The sequence below is a fragment of the Microcebus murinus genome, chromosome 10, assembly GCF_040939455.1.
Source record: "Microcebus murinus isolate Inina chromosome 10, M.murinus_Inina_mat1.0, whole genome shotgun sequence".
NCBI lineage: Eukaryota > Metazoa > Chordata > Mammalia > Primates > Cheirogaleidae > Microcebus > Microcebus murinus.
Genome location: NC_134113.1, coordinates 7,466,815 through 7,484,272, shown reverse-complemented (window position 1 = coordinate 7,484,272; position 17,458 = coordinate 7,466,815). Strand labels below are relative to the sequence as shown.

At 43.2% G+C, this 17,458-nt stretch overlaps 2 protein-coding genes across 2 annotated transcripts in view; one reads left to right on the top strand and one right to left on the bottom strand.

Moving 5' to 3' along the window:
* Positions 1 to 2,094: 2,094 nt before the first annotated feature.
* On the bottom strand, positions 2,095 to 12,944 carry PHF5A (PHD finger protein 5A). Its single transcript, XM_012741705.3, has 4 exons — positions 12,787 to 12,944; positions 12,345 to 12,368; positions 10,907 to 11,073; positions 2,095 to 2,746 (listed from the first exon to the last, which is right to left on the bottom strand). The coding sequence occupies exons 1-4, from the start codon at positions 12,836 to 12,838 to the stop codon at positions 2,657 to 2,659; spliced, it is 333 nt and encodes a 110-aa protein (XP_012597159.1). The 5' UTR covers positions 12,839 to 12,944; the 3' UTR covers positions 2,095 to 2,656.
* A 319-nt stretch (positions 12,945 to 13,263) lies between these two features.
* ACO2 (aconitase 2) overlaps positions 13,264 to 17,458 on the top strand; it is a 48,709-nt gene continuing 44,514 nt past the window's right edge. Inside the window, exon 1 of the mRNA XM_076006965.1 lies at positions 13,264 to 13,376. Coding sequence (XP_075863080.1) covers positions 13,287 to 13,376 — 90 coding nt within the window. The 5' untranslated portion in view covers positions 13,264 to 13,286. The remainder of the gene's footprint in view (positions 13,377 to 17,458) is intronic.

Below are 17,458 nucleotides of genomic sequence, written 5' to 3'. Positions count from 1 at the left end.
TTAAATCTTAAAAATCCCTAGCAAGGGTTTTTAGTCACACACATTGAGGCTGATGGAGTGCAGTTAAGGTGGTGTTTTGCTGAAACTAAAGAGTAGCTTTTGAAACAGTTGTAGATGCAAGATGTTACATGGACCAGGGTGGTTAATAAGCACTTGAAAAAATAACTGAAATTTTTTTGTAAAACATTTGGACTCACATTACATATTAAAACTATAAATAAATTGGATGTGATTCTAAAGTTATAGAATCAATTATAAATTCTAAGTATAATCTGAAAATGATCTGGTTTCTGCACCTCTTTTGACATATAACTTAGTGTTCTGTTGTTTATAACAGAATAGCTGAAACTGAGTTATTTATAAGAAGTGAACTTTATTTCTTAATAGTTCTGGAGGCTAGAAGTCCAAGGTGAAGGACGCACATCTGGTAAGAGCCTTCTTGCTGGTGTGGACTCTTTGCAGAGTCCCCAAGGCAGCACAGGGCATGACATGGTTAGATGTCTGAATGTGCTAGTTCAGGTCTCTCTTCTTGTAAATCCACCAGTCACACTGCTGTGATAACCCATTATTCCATTAATTCATGAATGGATTAATCCATCTATGAGGGTAAATCCCTCATGACCCAATCATCTCTTAAAGGCTCCGTCTCTCAATACTGCCACATTGGGGATTAAGTTTCAACATGAATTTTCGAGGTGACAAACCACAGCAATAACCCCTGCCTGATGATGTAGAAGTCCTCTGAGCTCCTCAAACATATCACCCGGTTCAAGACTGCCTTTGCTCAAAGTGGTTCCCCCACACAAGTGCCCTTATCTGCCTACCCCACCTTCTTTGGCCTGTAGGTTCCAGCATACCTTTCAAAGCTCAGTTTATTATCCAGTCTCCATGGCTTTAACCATTCATTCAGTACAGAATACCTGCTACCTGCTGGGCAGAACAAACTTGGTTCCTGTCCTGGTAGATCACAACCTAGTAGCTGAGTCACTAATCACTTAATGCTTTAAGAAAATACAATAGGATGCTATGTGGGAGTACAAGGGGAACTCAGATTTGGAGTCGGGAGAGACATCTTTGAGGAAATATTTGGCTAAGGTCTGAAGGGTGAGTAGGAGTTAGCTGAGTAGCAGGCCAGTGGGTGTAGGCGTGTGCAAGCATTATAGAGGGATCAGCCAAGCAGCAGCAGAGGAAAGCACGTGAGGAACTGATAAGGAGCCCCAGTGGCTGGAGGGCAGAGAATCGGGTGGCAGAAGCAGGAAGCCATAAGGATTCTCTAGTCCTGTGGCTGTGACCTTGGCCTGCCTTGCAGAGGTACCCCTAACCCAAGCCAGGAACCCTTCCTCTGTGCATCCTCCTGCTACACCAGAACTGCTTTTGTCAGGCTTCCGCTGATTCCTTGAAGGCAGATTTATTTTAATTCAATTTTGGATACTCAATCATAAACAATCAAAAGTTCTGTTGACTTAAACTAAAACCGGGGATAAGAAATCAAAAGACCCCATTTTTTCCTTGGCTTTGCTGCTAAGTTGCAGTGTAAACCTGAGCCAAGTCCCTGGATTCCTCAGGACCTAACACCTCTTTGTCAAATCTGTGATGTCAAAGACCTCCTTGACTGGCCATCTCAAGCTGTTAGTGCGACTCCTTAGGATAACTTGCTCATCTCTTTAGTGCGTAGAAATGACAGGGTAAGGAATATGTCTGAATCTGCCCTTGGTCTATTCATTTATTTTTTTAAAAAATGCTTTCTCAAAATGAAACATTTTGAGAAACTACCCTTAAATTGTAGTTTATGAGACAAATCAAAGTTGACTCCTCCTAACTCATCAATTTGGTTTAATTTTGTCTCATTCTCTCCATTTTGGAAGCCATCTCTTCAGTACAAAATTACAAGTTGGACAGGAAGGAAAAAACAGTATGTTTCTAAAAATGACTTTGCTTTTACCTAAAATGAAAGGCATGGGTGGTTTTGAATTACTTCCAGTGGTAATAGGAGGACAAGGTGCTTAAGGAAGCCCACTAACTCTGTTTTGAATTACAAATTCCTGGGTGGCTAAAATAAATTCCTAGAATTAAAGTTAAATGGTGAAAGGTGACTGACTGCCAGAAAATAAACGCCAGCTTTATTAATATAATAGCAAAAGAAAGGGTTTCCAATTTCTCAGAAGGAAAATAACATGAAACCAGCACTGCCTGGTAAGCGTTACAAGATTACACACCCACATTTATCACTCTGAGAGCTCCCCACCACACACTGATGGTTCCTCAAGGACAACTGCCATCAGAGCTGCTGCAAGAACATGGTTTTCATTGTGTGTAGCTTCACAGTCAACTCCTCAGACAATACAGAAATATTATTTCTTTCTAGAAACTCTTACTGTAGAGAGAACATATCAATGTGGAGAAGAGGCTGTAGTGAGCTGAAAAAAACACTATCAATTTTTCTCTCATATAGTCTGCCAGGGTGCTCTGTGAAGAATCCTTTTCTATGCCTACCACATGTCTGGGTGAGGGGACAGGAAAGGGTGGCAAGGTGCCAGTACACTAGCAGGCAATTCCGGTGATGCTCTGGGCTCCGCTCCTGTTCTGCTGGTAGTAGTAGGCGTCTTTTCTGGCAGCTGTGGCAGCTTGATGGGGGGAAGAAGGGGCCACCCACCAATCACCTTTTCTTGAAGCCGTATTTTTTGCGTTCATAGAAGAGGTCTGTCTTAGAGCTCCCCAAATTGACAATTTTTGGGCAGCCATCTCTCTGTAAAACAGAATGGAGAAGTTGCTAAGTCTCTGAGCCTGAATCAAGATGGATTTAAGGTAAAAATTTAAACCAGGTGTATGTAGCTATAGTCCCAGCTACTTTGGAGGCTGAGGCAGGACAACTACTGAGGCCAGTTCAAGGCTGCAGGGAGCTATGATCACACTTGTGAATAGTCACTGCACCGCAGCCTGGAGCAACAAAAGGGCCCCATGTCTTAAAAAATAAAAAATGAGCTGGGTGTGATGGCACAAGTCTGTAGTCCTAGCTACTCAGGCAGCTGAGAATAGAGGATCACTTGAGCTGAGGAATTCAAAGCTGTAATGAGCTATGATCATACCACTGCACTCCAGCCTGGGCAATACAGCAAGATTCTGTCTCAAAAACAAACAAAAAACCCCCACAAAGAACCCAATAAATAGGTTTGCAAATGTGTCCAAACACTGGTATCTCCTTAATTGGAAGGTCCAGATTAATCAGCACTATTTCTTACCTATCTCATGGAACTTTTAGAAGACCACTTTATAACCTCTGGATTCATGGCTTAGCATTCATCTTATCAGTTACCCTATTTAATCCATCATCAAGAATTTACTAAATGGCCGGTGTGGTGGCTCATGCCTGGAATCCTAGCACTCTGGGAGGCCAAAGTGGGAGGACTGCTTGAGGTCAGGAGTTCGAAACCAGCCTGAGCAAGAGTGAGACTCCATCTCTACTAAAAATAGAAAAAATTAGCCAGGCAACTAAAAATAGAAACAAATAATTAGCCATGCATTGTGGTGAGCACTTATAGTTCCAGCTACTCCAAAGGCTGAGGCAGGAGAATCGCTTTAGCTCAGGAGTCTGAGGTTGCCATGAGCTAGGCTGATGCCACGGAACCCTAGCCCAGGCAACAGAGTGAGACTGTCTCGATAATAAATAAATAAAAATTACTAAATATCTAGAACGTGCCCAGGGCCTGCCTACCCTCTCTAGTCAGTGATCAGAAATGGTATTTACAATGTTGGATTCTCAGCCCACATCTGTTGCTAATATGATACAGCTGAGGTAGAATCTGAAACTCTTTAAATGTCCAAAGGGTTTTCTTTGCATGGTAAGAAACAGTAATAATCATCAGCACATCAAGCTCTCTAACCTTCCTGCCCTATCCCAAGAAAGGAGAGATAGTGGACCACAAAGGACAAAAAGCTTAAAAACTTTAGGAACTAGAACCTACATTTTAAATACCATAGGAGCCGGGTGCGGTGGCTCACGCCTGTAATCCTAGCTTTCTGGGAGGCCGAGGTGGGCGGATTGCTCAAGGTCAGGAGTTCGAAACCAGCCTGAGCAAGAGCGAGACCCCGTCTCTACTATAAATGGAAAGAAATTAATTGGCCAACTAATATATATACAAAAAATTAGCCGGGCATGGTGGCGAATGCCTGTAGTCCCAGCTACTTGGGAGGCTGAGGCAGGAGGATTGCTTGAGCCAGGAGTTTGAGGTTGCTGTGAGCTAGGCTGACGCCATGGCACTCACTCTAGCCTGGGCAACAAAGCGAGACTCTGTCTCTAAATAAATAAATAAATAAATACTATAGGAGAATACTGAATTTTATATGCCCTTATTAATTCACTTAATTTGACATGTGGTCTTGAGGGAAAGAGTGCTTCTTCTGTGCCGGAGATGGCTGTTGACCATCCATACTCTGATTTGTAATGACATGCTACCCTGGCCACTCTGTGAGCTTGAGTGGTTTCAATGAAGCCCCTGGGAAGCTGTGTTCTGCAGAAATGATGACTCCATCAGTTGATGTGGGATCATGGGAGGAAAACTGGGGAAGCTGCAACTGAAAAACATCCTCACAGTCTTGTTACTTTATTAAACACTCATGTCAGAGGAGTTTGATTCCTGTGATATTAGACTATAGAATGAATTGATCAAATCCTTAGCCATCTTATTTCTATTATAATTCAGCTGATTTCTTTGGGGGCTGATATCAACAACTACAATACTTTATGACTTTCTAGAAAACACGTGCCATGTTTTTACATTGAGGACTCCCATCTGTGGAGCATGGTGTACTGAGGGAGCCAGCCCCAGCAATGACTTGCTAAGTGAACTCAAGTTAAGTGATGTAATCTGTATTTAAAATCCTTGTGAAAATGAGGGATTAGCTGCCTCTCCTAGACTAAGAAGGCCTGCTATTAATCATGACAGCACTCTAAACTCTCTAGAGATGCTATGAAATTTTGTAGATAGAGTAAACTGTGCCTTATTGACTTGTGTGACTTGGGCAAGTCACTTCTCTCAGGACACATATTCCTCTGTAAAATAAGGAGACTGGATCAGGTCAAGGTTTACCAACTGTACTTACAGAACCCTAAATATTCCTAGGAGGTACCGAGTGATGGTAGGACACATTTCCCCAATCTGCACAGCTGCCTTCTTACTCACAGCTTAGGTTAAGATGGTAGGCTTGGCAGTTAGACCACCTGACCTCTGATAAGCTAGTTAACCTGTGTCTCAGTTTAGTCACATATTAATACAAAATAACTACAGTGTCAGAACCTACCTCAGAGAATTGAGAGGGATTAAATGCTTCAATAAATATGCTTAGAATATTGCCTGGCATGTAGTCAGTCCTTATTAAGTTGTAAGAAATTGCCGAAAACAAATATCAGTGACTTCATAATGGTTCAGCCTAACATACACACCCAGTACTTCTGTGTAAGGTACTTTTAAAGATAGGATTCTACATATTAAAAAAAAAAAATGTTGGGTTGAGCGTGGTAGCTCATGCCTATAATCCCAGCACTTTGGGAGGCTGAGGCAGGAGGACAGCTTGAGGCTAGGAGTTGAAGACCAGCCTGGGTAACATAGCAAGACCCGTCTGTACAAAAAACCAAAAATAAATTAGCCAGGCCTCGTGTGCACCTGTAATCCCAGCTACTTGGGAGGCTGAGGCAGGAGGATCATTTGAACTCAGGAGCTCAAGGTTACAGTGAGCAGTGTCTGTATCACTGCACTCCAGCCTGGGTGATAGAGTGAGACTCTCTAAAAAAACAAAAGTTGAAAATCAATGCATTAGATTGTTAATAGAGCCTTCCTAGCTTCTTGGGCGTTTCCAGCATTTTCTCTCATTGACTCTAAGCTTCCTGTTTCCTTTTTATTTTCTACAAGGGTTCCCAGTTTTTCTCAAATTCTCCCAATGCTACGAGAGGTAATGACATGTGGACTGGAAGTGGCTGGCTTTGGTTGAATAAGGCTGTGAATGGCATGAGTGAAAAGGAAGATGGAAGGACTGTTAAGAACACTGGAGGATAGTATGGGAGAATATTTGTGAGTGAAGCTAGAGGATATTTTAAAAATATCTGCAATGTCTGCTTAATGGCAAGACCTCTCTTAGCAACTATCCACTTGAAAACTAAGAAATTTCATACTTCATCAGTCCTCCCAGAGGACTGACAGACCTCCCTATTCCTAGCACAGGGAGCTTTTATTTTAGGCTGTTGTGACTTGAATGGAATGCCCGTGGTAAATGTTTTATGATCACTTAATTCCTAAATTTCACAAAAAAGTAGACACTAGATGGCCAAGTGAAGGTTTATATTCATTCACAAAAGACTTTTTGAGTCCCTCTAAGATATCAGATGCTTGTTTTCATTAAACTAAAGATGCCCACTAAAACATCGCTGGGAGAAACCTCAGCTGGGCTTTTGGAGCAACCACTATGGAGGAGGACTCAATGACTTTGGGTTTCTTTCCTCAAAAGCGCTGTTTCTATCCAGTCTGTTGTATGGCAGGAAAACAAGCTACAAAAATTACCCTGAACCGGTAAGAAACACTGAGGACTTTCAAGTAATACTTTAAAACCAACAAAAACTAGTAAGTAAAAGACAACATACTAAAAGGAAATCTGTATAGAACTGAAATGTGGGAAAAGGCAATTTTTAAAAAAATTGAAATTTGAAAAACATTATTACTGAAAATTAGCCAACAGCTCTATTTCCAACAATAACAATAATAACAAGGAATGATAAATGGGTGGGGCAGTGGAAAGACCTGCTTTATTTTTCTTTTCATATATCTTTTTCTATTATTTTCTGTGATTCTTTCTACCAGGTGAAGACCCACTTTATTAATAGAAACTAGAAGGTGAAACATTGTTCATTCTCTTGGCAACCATTTAATGAATATCAATGATGCAAAAGCCAGACTTAAGGCTGGGAGCGGTGGCTCACGCCTGTAATCCTAGCTCTCTGGGAGGCCGAGGCGAGCGGATTGCTCGAGGTCAGGAGTTCGAAACCAGCCTGAGCAAGAGTGAGACCCCGTCTCTACTATAAATAGAAAGAAATTAATTGGCCAACTAATATATACAAAAAATTAGCCGGGCATGGTGGCGAATGCCTGTAGTCCCAGCTACTTGGGAGGCTGAGGCAGGAGGATTGCTTGAGCCCAGGAGTTTGAGGTTGCTGTGAGCTAGGCTGACGCCACGGCACTCACTCTAGCCTGGGCAACAAAGCGAGACTCTGTCTCAAAAAAAAAAAAAAAAGCCAGACTTAACAATAGCCTCACATTTTCTATCTGAAACTTCATTTTTAAAGAACTTCAAGTACATACTTCTGAATAAATGGATCCATGAAGTGAAGTGACACAGATTATTATTTTCTGGTGATTTCCCTAAAGCCACACATAGCATGTTAGTAACAAAGTCAAGACCTGAACATGGGCTTTCTGCCTCTCAGTCTGGTGTTTTCTTACCAGGACTTCCCAGAGGCAAAACCCAAAACTTTACTATGGCCTAGGAAATTGGTGAGAATGGTAAATTGTGAATTTTGAGAAGTTTCAAAAAAATTTTTGCATCTAATTGCTCTGCTGTTCACTTAAATAGGGAGAGGAGAATGGTAGAAATAACAAAAGAAGGGAGAGGTACATTTTTACTGTAGTACAGTGGTGCAATTATAGCTCACTGTAGCCTCAAACCTCTAGGCTCAACCATCTCCTGCCCCAGCCTCCTGAGTAGCTGGGACTAAAGGTGCATGCCATTAGCCTGGCCAATTTATTTTTTTGTAGAGACAATCTTGCTATGATGCCCGGCTGGTCTTAAACTCCTGGCCTCAAGTGATCCTCCTGTCTCAGCCTCCCAAAGTACTGGGATTATAGGCATGAGCTACCACACCTGGCTCAAAGGCACATTCTTAACTAGCCTGAGAAAAGCAATACAGTGAGTTGTTTAGAACAAGTGCTTTGAGTTAGACCATGCATCCTCAACCTGGACAACAATGCCCCAAGACAGAGAAAACACCTTCAATATTATAATGATTTGTAACCTAAAGGTCACCCCTACCCAACAAAATCTTATTCCTTAGTATGTAATTCCTCTTGTTAGGAAGAAAGTTCAATTAATGTAAATTCAATTTTAATGTATCTCCTTGGCAGGGAGGCAATAATAGGGAAAAAGAGGTTGAGAAACACGGAGTCAGCTAGACCTAGGTTCTAGGCCTGGATCTGTCACTCATTAGCCATGTGACCTTGGGCCAAGTTGTTTAACATCTCTAAGCCGTAGCTTCCTCCTCTGTATCACACAGAACTTTTGGAAAAGAATGTTCAGCACAGTACCTGGCACCTGGCAAGAACTCCAAAATGTTACTGCTATTTTCCTTCCTTATTTTATGGTTGGGAGAACTGAGGAAAATGGTTAAGTAAAAGGAGTCAAGGAATCAATGGTTAAGGGGATTGATATGATGCCACACCATAAGAAACTACAAATTAGTCCCCTGGTAGCAATAGCCACAAATATTATAGGTATTATCTGTGACTCCTGGTTATTCCTATGGCTTTGAAAAACTACAAATGATAGCACTCTGGGAGGCCAAGGTGGGTGGATTGCTCAAGGTCAGGAGTTCAAAACCAGCTTGAGCAAGAGCAAGACCCCATCTCTACTAAAAATAGAAAGAAATTAATTGGCCAACTAAAAATATATAGAAAAAATTAGCTGGGCATGGTGATGCATGCCTGTAGTCCCAGCTACTTGAGAGGCTGAGGCAGTAGGATTCCTTGAGCCCAGGAGTTTGAGGTTGCTATGAGCTAGGCTGATGCCATGGCACTCCCCTATCCTGGGTAACAAAGTGAGACTCTGTCTCAAAAAAAACCTAGCTTAGCTTACTGTTCTAATTCCATTATAAATAATGAAAGTTGCAGGAAGAGAACATAATGGGAGTTGCTCTGGTTATAGGAAGATTTCTGCATAGGAAAAAGCCTTGAGCACTTAATCTACATGATAATCTGTAAGGCTGAGAGGCTGGATCGTATCACTGGACTGCTTTGTGTTCCTTGGAAACTAGTGCTGAATAAATGTGAACTAGATGCCATCTCAAATATCCTCAGAACATTCTTATATAATGTGAAGTAGGGGAAGTGACTTCTAGAATAATTCTCAGGGACAGAATGAAGCATGAGGATCCAAAGGTATCAGGTCACACACCACCTGCAGACGAGTCAGAGGGCAATTATCATTTATTAAACATTCTCTGGTTGCAAGCTTATGCCAGATGAGAACTCTATCCACAACCATGCAAAAATTCAAGAAAATGTTGCCTTAAATGGACTCTTTAGCTAGCTTAAGAGCTGTTTGTACCTTCTCTTCATTGCTGTTGCCTTACCAGTTTCACTCTTTATACACTAGAAGTAATTACCAAATATCCACTATGTACCAGATACTCTGTGGGGGGACTTTTCAGGGAGGATTTATAGAAGCAGCACCAAAACCCATGAACTATGTTTGTACCACATGTCAGGCACTGTACCAAGACCTAGGGAAAGGAGAGATAAATATACAAACCAAAGTCCTGCCTCTGATGGCGTATAACCTAGCTGGTGGACCAGGTCTGCATTTCTAAAAATCAGGGTGTGCCTTGATGTCAAAAGATAAATACAAATCACAGTTTAGAGTAGGAGAATGTTTAAATCATCAACTGAAAGTATTTTTTGGTACCTTAGGACCTTTCTCATCTCCCTAAACCATAGCAGATTTAATGGCGTAAGAAAGAGTCTTATTTGGTCCAGTATCTCCCATTCCTAGGGTAGGCAGGATATAGATGCACAGACTGCTGAGGTGGTGAGGCTGTTTCCTTCGACATGAGCACATCCCCAAAAGGGCTTATGAAAGAACAGCATAGCATAATGGGAACATGACAAAGTTTAGTCAGATGGCCTGGGCTTTCCACTTATTAGCTGGGAGGAGGACTGTAAAATGAGGATAATAATAACAATCCCTATTTAACAAAGTTATTGTGAGGAACAAAGGAGGTAATATCCACAAGCTACCTATTTGTAGCTCATGGAAATATGAAGAATTATGTATCTTTTGCCTCATCTTAAATTAGGTATCTGGGTACCCTCTATTAACCTAGTGGGACTATATCATAATTCCTTTTATATTTATTTTCCAGGCTTGGCTAGCCTGAGAGGCTTCCTTTTGTTTTATTATAAGAAGAAAACAAGCTGATTTATGGTCCTCCTTCTGCCTCTCCAAGAATGCTATTGCCAGTACTAATCTAAAGAAAATGGTAAAACTTGCCTCTGGCACTGATCTATAAGCCCTCTCTCCTGGCATTTGTTTGGCTCAGGGAGTTGAATAATAAGAACTAGCCACTGTCACTACACAATGTCAAGGGACAAAAATATGAGGCAAACCTGTAATCAATTCTGCAATATTAAACCAAAGGTGGTCTTTAGCTGCTTAAAGTTAAAATTAACCTGAATTGTCCCAAACTCAACTATGTCACCACATCTACCCAAAGAGTGCTTAATGACAGTAGATTCAAGAGAATTACTAAGTGGCTATTACACACCATGGGCTGTGCTAGGATTTACAAATGCAGGATGCTGTTTATGAATAATAATAATCATAGAGAGACATCAAAGGACTAGAGAGAGGGCTCTCCAAACCGCTGGTGTTGACAAAGATTTGATTTTCTTGCAATTTTGCCCTTGGTGTAAAATAAGTACCTTTTATTGGACTACACCCAGTTTGCCTCACAGAACTTGAAGAAATTATAACTTAGGTGACTAGGTGAACATAGTAATCTCCAGAGACCACAGGAGATTGCTGTGGATGGCAAACTGTTACAAAATAAAAGGAACAAAGATCTCAGATGGAAAGCTTTGTATACACTCACATCCTTCTCCTGGATGGTACACTCCTTACAATAATAGGCATCAGAGACTCCTGGGCCTCCACAGATCACACAGCGCCCCTGGTAAGAGCCATAGTTACACTCATCACATATTCGCACGAGGGTGCAGGGACGCACATAGGAGTCACAGATTACACACTTGCCGTCACCTGTAAAGAAAAAAGAATGGAGTCATCCTTACTAGCAAGTAATTCGAGTCCTCTGCCCTTTCCCCACCATGATGAAATACCATGTTTCTCTGAAAATAAGACAGGGTCTAATATTCATTTTTCCTCAAGAAGACACCCTAGGGCTTATTTTCAGGGGATGTGTTATTTTCCCCTCAAAGCCTCAGCTTGCAGCACGCACAGGATAGCTGGGATCTGACAGGGGGAACCAACCTTGTTGATGGGGCTGCCCGCACCTTTCCAGTCACCTCTGGGATAGTAGCTGTCACAATGGGGCAGATGAGAAGGGCTGCTCCTCTTTACCGCTCCCCCACGAAATGCATGGGTTGTGCAGACATGCGGTGTAGCCACGCCCATCACTAGGTCTTATTTTCGGGGTAGGGCTTATATTGCACAAATGCTTAGAAATCCTGCTAGGGCTTATTTTATGGGTAGGTCTTATTTTGGGGGAAACACAGTACAGTAGTTTCCTTTTTTTTGAGACAGAGTCTCACTTTGTTGCCCAGGCTAGAGTGAGTGCCCTGGTGTCAGCCTGGCTCACAGCAACCTCAAACTCCTGGGCTCAAGCGATCCTTCTGCCTCAGCCTCCCAAGTAGCTGGGACTACAGGCATGCGCCACCGCCACCATGCCTGGCTAATTTTTTGTATATATATTTTTAGTTGGTCAATTACTTTCTTTCTATTTTTAGTAGAGACGGGGTCTCGCTCAGGCTGGTTTCGAACTCCCGACCTAAAGCAATCCGCCAGCCTCGGCCTCCCAGAGTGCTAGGATTACAGGCGTGAGCCACCACGCCTGGCCAATAGTTTCCTTTTGATGGTGACTTTAGGTCCCTCCTCTATTTGGCATCACAAAACTAGGCTTATACATCCTAGTCCATCTCAATGGACTCAACGTGGAATAAATTAATTAGCTCACAAAAATACTAATCAATTAATATGTAAAGAGCTTAGAATAGCACTTGGGAGATGTTAAGTCTATGTAATTGCTGGCAATAAACTGTGTGTGTGCTGGGAAGGAATCATGTTATTCTGGCAATTCTTCCTGTTCAAAGCAACAGCTGTTCTTAAATCCTAAATGTAGTGTTTAAAATGTGCCAGTTGAAGTGGGGCGATCGAGGGGGCCTTTGGTTGTATTCTGGCAGTGTTCACACAGTTCCAGGCACATCTATTCGAACCCCTCTGTGGCACCTTTGCTGGCTCCAGGGCGAGTGGGAGTGGGAGGGGTGGGTGTTGGCAGGGCGTGTTCCACTCACATTTTTCACACAGTCTTCCAATGGCTGCAAGATCAAAGAGGGTAAAAAGTACAATCAGAATAACGGTTTTGACAAAGAGGGTAAGTACACGAGCAAGGACTGCAGTGAGCCCTGCGGGATGGCCATCTTATCCTCATATATTTCGATCTGAACCAAACCCACAGACCCGAGTACCCTGCTGAATCCCTCCCAGGTCCTGGGCAATCTGTAACAAGTTTCTCCGGACCTGGCCTGGACCCCATCCAGCCGCCTGCCTCTGGCTCCCAGCACGCGCGCTCCCGCCCTTTTTGATCTGAGGCCACAAACCCGCTCGCCCCGCGACTGTGAGGCAGGAAACGTGGCGCCTCCGCGGCAAGATCCTACGGAGGAGATGGGAATCCCCGATCCCCCAGCTCCCAATTCCACTCCAACCCAGACAGCCGAGGGCAGGGCGCTGCCTCACCAACGCCAGCCTGCTTGCGGCAAAAGATCAAATCTGGATGGTGTTTAGCCATAGCTCGCAGCCAACCCAGCCACCAGAAGCTTCGGGAACTTCCGCTCGACCTTTAACCTCCATTGTTCCTGCCTCCACGTCGCTGTGATTGGTCCTCTACGCATCCATCACAGTGTACAATCTCTGTACCAAACCCCGCTCGCTCTCGCGCGAGTTCCGTCGTTGCGGGGGAGCTAGGTCCTGGCAGGTGCATGAACGTCTTGAAAAAAACCAAAAACTTCCCTCAGATTTGGATGGCAGAGACAATAAAAATTTGGTTTTGGATAAACATCTTTGTACCCGGTGTTTACTTCTGCAAATGTTTTTACGCTGCTCTTTTTTAAGCAGCCTCTGTTCCTTACACAGGGGCTCCGCCCACTGCCTTCGCAGGGCTCCGGCGTCTCTAGGGAGCCCCCACCTTCTCCGTGACGCGTCGCTCTTCGGGTCACGCCCCCGGCCGAAGTCTTTAAATGCGCTGTGTTGCACGTCACTTTCAAGCGACTTCATCTTTGTCAGTGCACAAAATGGCGCCTTACAGCCTACTGGTGACCCGGCTGCAGGTGAGCGAACTCAGGGCCCTCTGGGTTCATGGGGGCGGGGTGCCTCCTACTGTGCCTGCTGTTGTGGGCGAGGCCGGCCCGACCTCGGGCCAACTTTTCGTTTACCTGTCCCAGTTGGCGGGCCCAGCACCTGTGCCCGCTCCTCTGGTGCCCTAGGTCAAGGCGTCCCCGGGCACAGTCAGCTCTCCCTGTCCCCGCTCAACGAGAAGCATGCGCCCCCGCAGCTGTGGCCAGGTGAAGAGCGAAGGCACCTCTTTCTCTTTTTTGAGGTCCGCACTCCCTGCTCCCGTAGGGTGTCTGTCTGTGCCTCAAGGTGAGGACAAGGTGATTGGGGGGCGCGGTCCTTTTTGAGCCTTCTAGGCTCAGTGCCTGAAGACCTCACTTCCCATCTCTCAGCAACAGAGGCTTGCCAGCCACGTGCAGCCAGATTGCCAGGCTTGGAGTCTGGAGAAGAAACTAATGCCCCTTACCACCTTTTGAGTGCCAAAAATGCCAAGCGGGGGGGGGGGTCTTCCAGGCCCCTAGGTAGTATATAATAATACCGTTAGTAATCGTCTCTCGCCTGTGCACATGATTTCAGGACTGTTTTAATGCCTCATAATATCTTTGAATCATATAATCAGGTGAGATAGGAGTGGGATGATTTTTCTCATTTGATGGCTGATAAAACTGCTAGAAAGTAAGCGAAAGTTCTACCTCTCAAGAGTTTTGCTGGAGTGCTATGGCCTGAGCATTGGCCCTACCACCCCTCTGTTCTTGTTCGTGTCAGCCTGCCTTGACAGAAATTTCTGAGCCCAGGGTATAATCATTTGTATTTGTGAGAGTACAGAATGGAGTATTAGAGCTCACAGTTGCTTTTCAAATACGCTCTAGATGTGAGGATAAGGAGACTCAACAGTTTGACCTTGACTTTCCTGTTATGAGCCATTGAGAAAGCTATGACTGCCAGATGGTTTTTTCACTCCTAACTTGACAACCCTAGGAAGGTGTATGCTCAAAGGTTCAGTGTCAAATGTGTATTTTGTTAATAAAAACAAAGCAAGTGTCTGTAACAGTTCCCTGTCAATTTTTTATGATTAACTTTGTGAATCTTCTTTTGATCAAGTGGCACAACTTTGATTATAGAATTAAAAAAGAAGTTGTTCCGTGTTGTACTCTTGGGAAGCATTCTGTTACTTAAAGTTATTTTTTATCACATTGCTTAAATTTAAATCGTACAGCTTGTTATAAAGTTACCATTTATCAGAAGATACTTTTGATGTCAATTCTGAGCAAAGGCAATGAATTTCCATGTAATTATCTCTTTAAGTCTTTTGATTCTCTATGTTAATTATGTAGAAAAAGTTGTTTCGTCCTGATCTTGCTGTCTCAAGATTTAATGTAATCAGGCAAGATTTTTTTTTTTTTGAGACAGAGTCTCGCTTTGTTGCCCAGGCTAGAGTGAATGCTGTGGCGTCAGCCTAGCTCACAGCAACCTCAAACTCCTGGGCTCAAGCAATCCTACTGCCTTAGCCTCCTGAGTAGCTGGGACTACAGGCATTTGCCACCATGCCTGGCTAATTTTTTCTATACATATTAGTTGGCCAATTAATTTCTTTCTATTTATAGTAGAGATGGGGTCTCGCTCTTGCTTAGGCTGGTTTTGAACTACTGACCTTGAGCAATCCTCCTGCCTCGGCCTCCCAGAGTGCTTGAGCTCGGGAGTTCAAGACCAGCCTGTGCAAGAGTGAGACCCCATCTCTACTAAAAATATAAAAAATTAGCCGGGCATGGTGGCCTTTAGTCCTAGCTGCTTGGGAGGCTGAGGCAGGAGGATTGCTTGAGCCCAGGAGATTGAGGTTGCTGTGAGCTAGGCTGATGCCACAGCTCTCTAGCCCAGGCAACAGATTGAGACTATGTCTCAAAAAAAAAAAAAGAAGAAGACGACGAGGAATGGTTATGGATTTATTGAGCTTGGAAAAGAGGAATAATATCACAGCATTTTTAAACCGAAAAGGATCTTGGAAAATATGAATGTTAGACTGGTGTCAAGAAAGATCTGGGTTATGGTTCATGCTCTGTGCTGATCCTGTGACCTTGAGCAAGTTACTTCCTGAATCCATCATCTATCAGTTGGGGATAATCTTCATTGAACAAATATTTATCGAGTACTTGGGTTTTGTAAAGTGATGAACAAATAGAATGTGTTTCCAACCTCGTTTTTTACAAATGGAGAATCCAAGTTCTTGAGAGCCTGTGTGACTTCCAGAAGCAGGATCAGGATTAAAATTCAGGTCTCCGTGTTTGTTAATTCAGCTAAGATGAATGAACAATATTATGCACTATCACACTACCTACCAATAGCCATGCTGTCTCAAGTAGTGACCAACTAACACTGTCCTCTGAGAACCTTGTAAATTTACCTCTTGCTTAGATACATTTGAGAAGTGATGGTTACTGCCTTGATAGTCATGTTTGCAAAACCCTATCCATGTAGTCAATTCATTCCTACATCATTCACCACATATTTACTGAGCACCCACTGCTTGCTCTAGATACATTGATAAGCAAAGAAGACAATCCCTGTTCTCATGGAGCTTCCATTATATTCTAATGTACTTTACTGCAGAGGGCTTGGGAGATCTTTCTCAGCCAAAACACAGTATTTTTCTTCTGCTCTTGGTTGGACCAGAGGTGAAGGTAGGTAATAGAATGATGGGTATTAATTACTATTACCACTAAATGTAGCGAACATTTACCTTATAGTGTGCCAGTAATTTCTCATGACTCTGTGAGAGAAGGCAGACATGTTAGCCCTGTTTTTTATTTATTTTTTTTTTTTGAGACAGAGTCTCACTTTGTTGCCCAGGCTAGAGTGAGTGCCATGGTGTCAGCCTGGCTCACAGCAACCTCAAACTCCTGGGCTCAAGCGATCCTTCTGCCTCAGCCTCCCGAGTAGCTGGGACTACAGGCATATGCCACCATGCCCGGCTAATTTTTTCCATATATATTAGTTGGCCAGCTAATTTCTTTCTATTTATAGTAGAGACGGGGTCTCACTCTTGCTCAGGCTGGTTTCAAACTCCTGACCTTGAGCAATCCGCCCGCCTCGGCCTCCCAGAGTGCTAGGATTATAGGCATGAGCCACCGCGCCGGCCTAGCCCTGTTTTTTAGATAAAGAAAAAGGATCAGAGAGGGAACATAGTATAATTGTTATGATCATGGACCCTGGCATCAGCCTGTCTGGGTATTATAAAATAGTTGCAAAGTATTTATAACCCTGCCCAGTACTTAGTGTTACGTAATTGTTAAATAAGATAAATTTGCCTAGGGCCTTATCTAACTATTTGTTAGCAGATGTGACTTCAATCTGTACACTTCTGATTTCAAAGCCTGAAGGCTTAGCAACTGGCACTGTACTGCTTCCCTTTGGCATCAAGACTCAGCCTGTGGATCAGAGCAACACTGATGTTCAATAACCAAAGTGTGCTGTTGTTGGACATTACCTGCTACCAGGTAGTAAGATTAGAAACAGTCAAGAAAATAGGTGAGATTTTTGAAAAGCCACATTTACTCTCTTGTTTTTAATGTTTATTTTTGTGCATATGACTATGGATGGTACATAACGGGGGTTGGGCACTCACAAATATGGTTTGTCAGGCCTTTGGTTTGCCTTGGGACACTGGGGTGCTGAGGTTTCATGTGACTTTGGGGAAGTGCATATAAACATGGGATGGCAGTTAACTACAAAGAAGTCTGACATATTTGGCAGAAGTTCTCTATATAAGTGCCACATTTAAAAAAAAATTGGTTTCAATTGTGAAATAGGTTATTCTGGTTACATGGTCACTGTGATACCTTCCCAAGTGTCAGGTATTGAGTAAGACCCTGTCTCTACAAAAAATAAAAAAAATTAGATGGGTATGGTGGTGCGCTCCTATAGTCCCAGCTACTGGAGAGGCTGAGGCAGGAGGATCACTTGAGCCCAGAAGTTTGAGATTGCAATGAGCTTTGATGACGCCACTGCACTCTACCCAGGGCAACAGAGCAAGACTCTGTCTCAAAAAAAATAGTGGAGTTTATATTGTAGTCCTGGGGAAAAT

Bases quoted from the DNA above. Each gene is read 5' to 3' on its own strand.
- PHF5A (XM_012741705.3), bottom strand. From the start codon at position 12,838: ATGGCTAAACACCATCCAGATTTGATCTTTTGCCGCAAGCAGGCTGGC. The intron at 12,369-12,786 runs GTGAGGCAGCGC...TTGATCTTGCAG, and splicing joins CCGCAAGCAGGCTGGCGTTG to CCATTGGAAGACTGTGTGAA. The intron at 11,074-12,344 runs GTGAGTGGAACA...TTTTCTTTACAG, and splicing joins TGGAAGACTGTGTGAAAAAT to GTGACGGCAAGTGTGTAATC.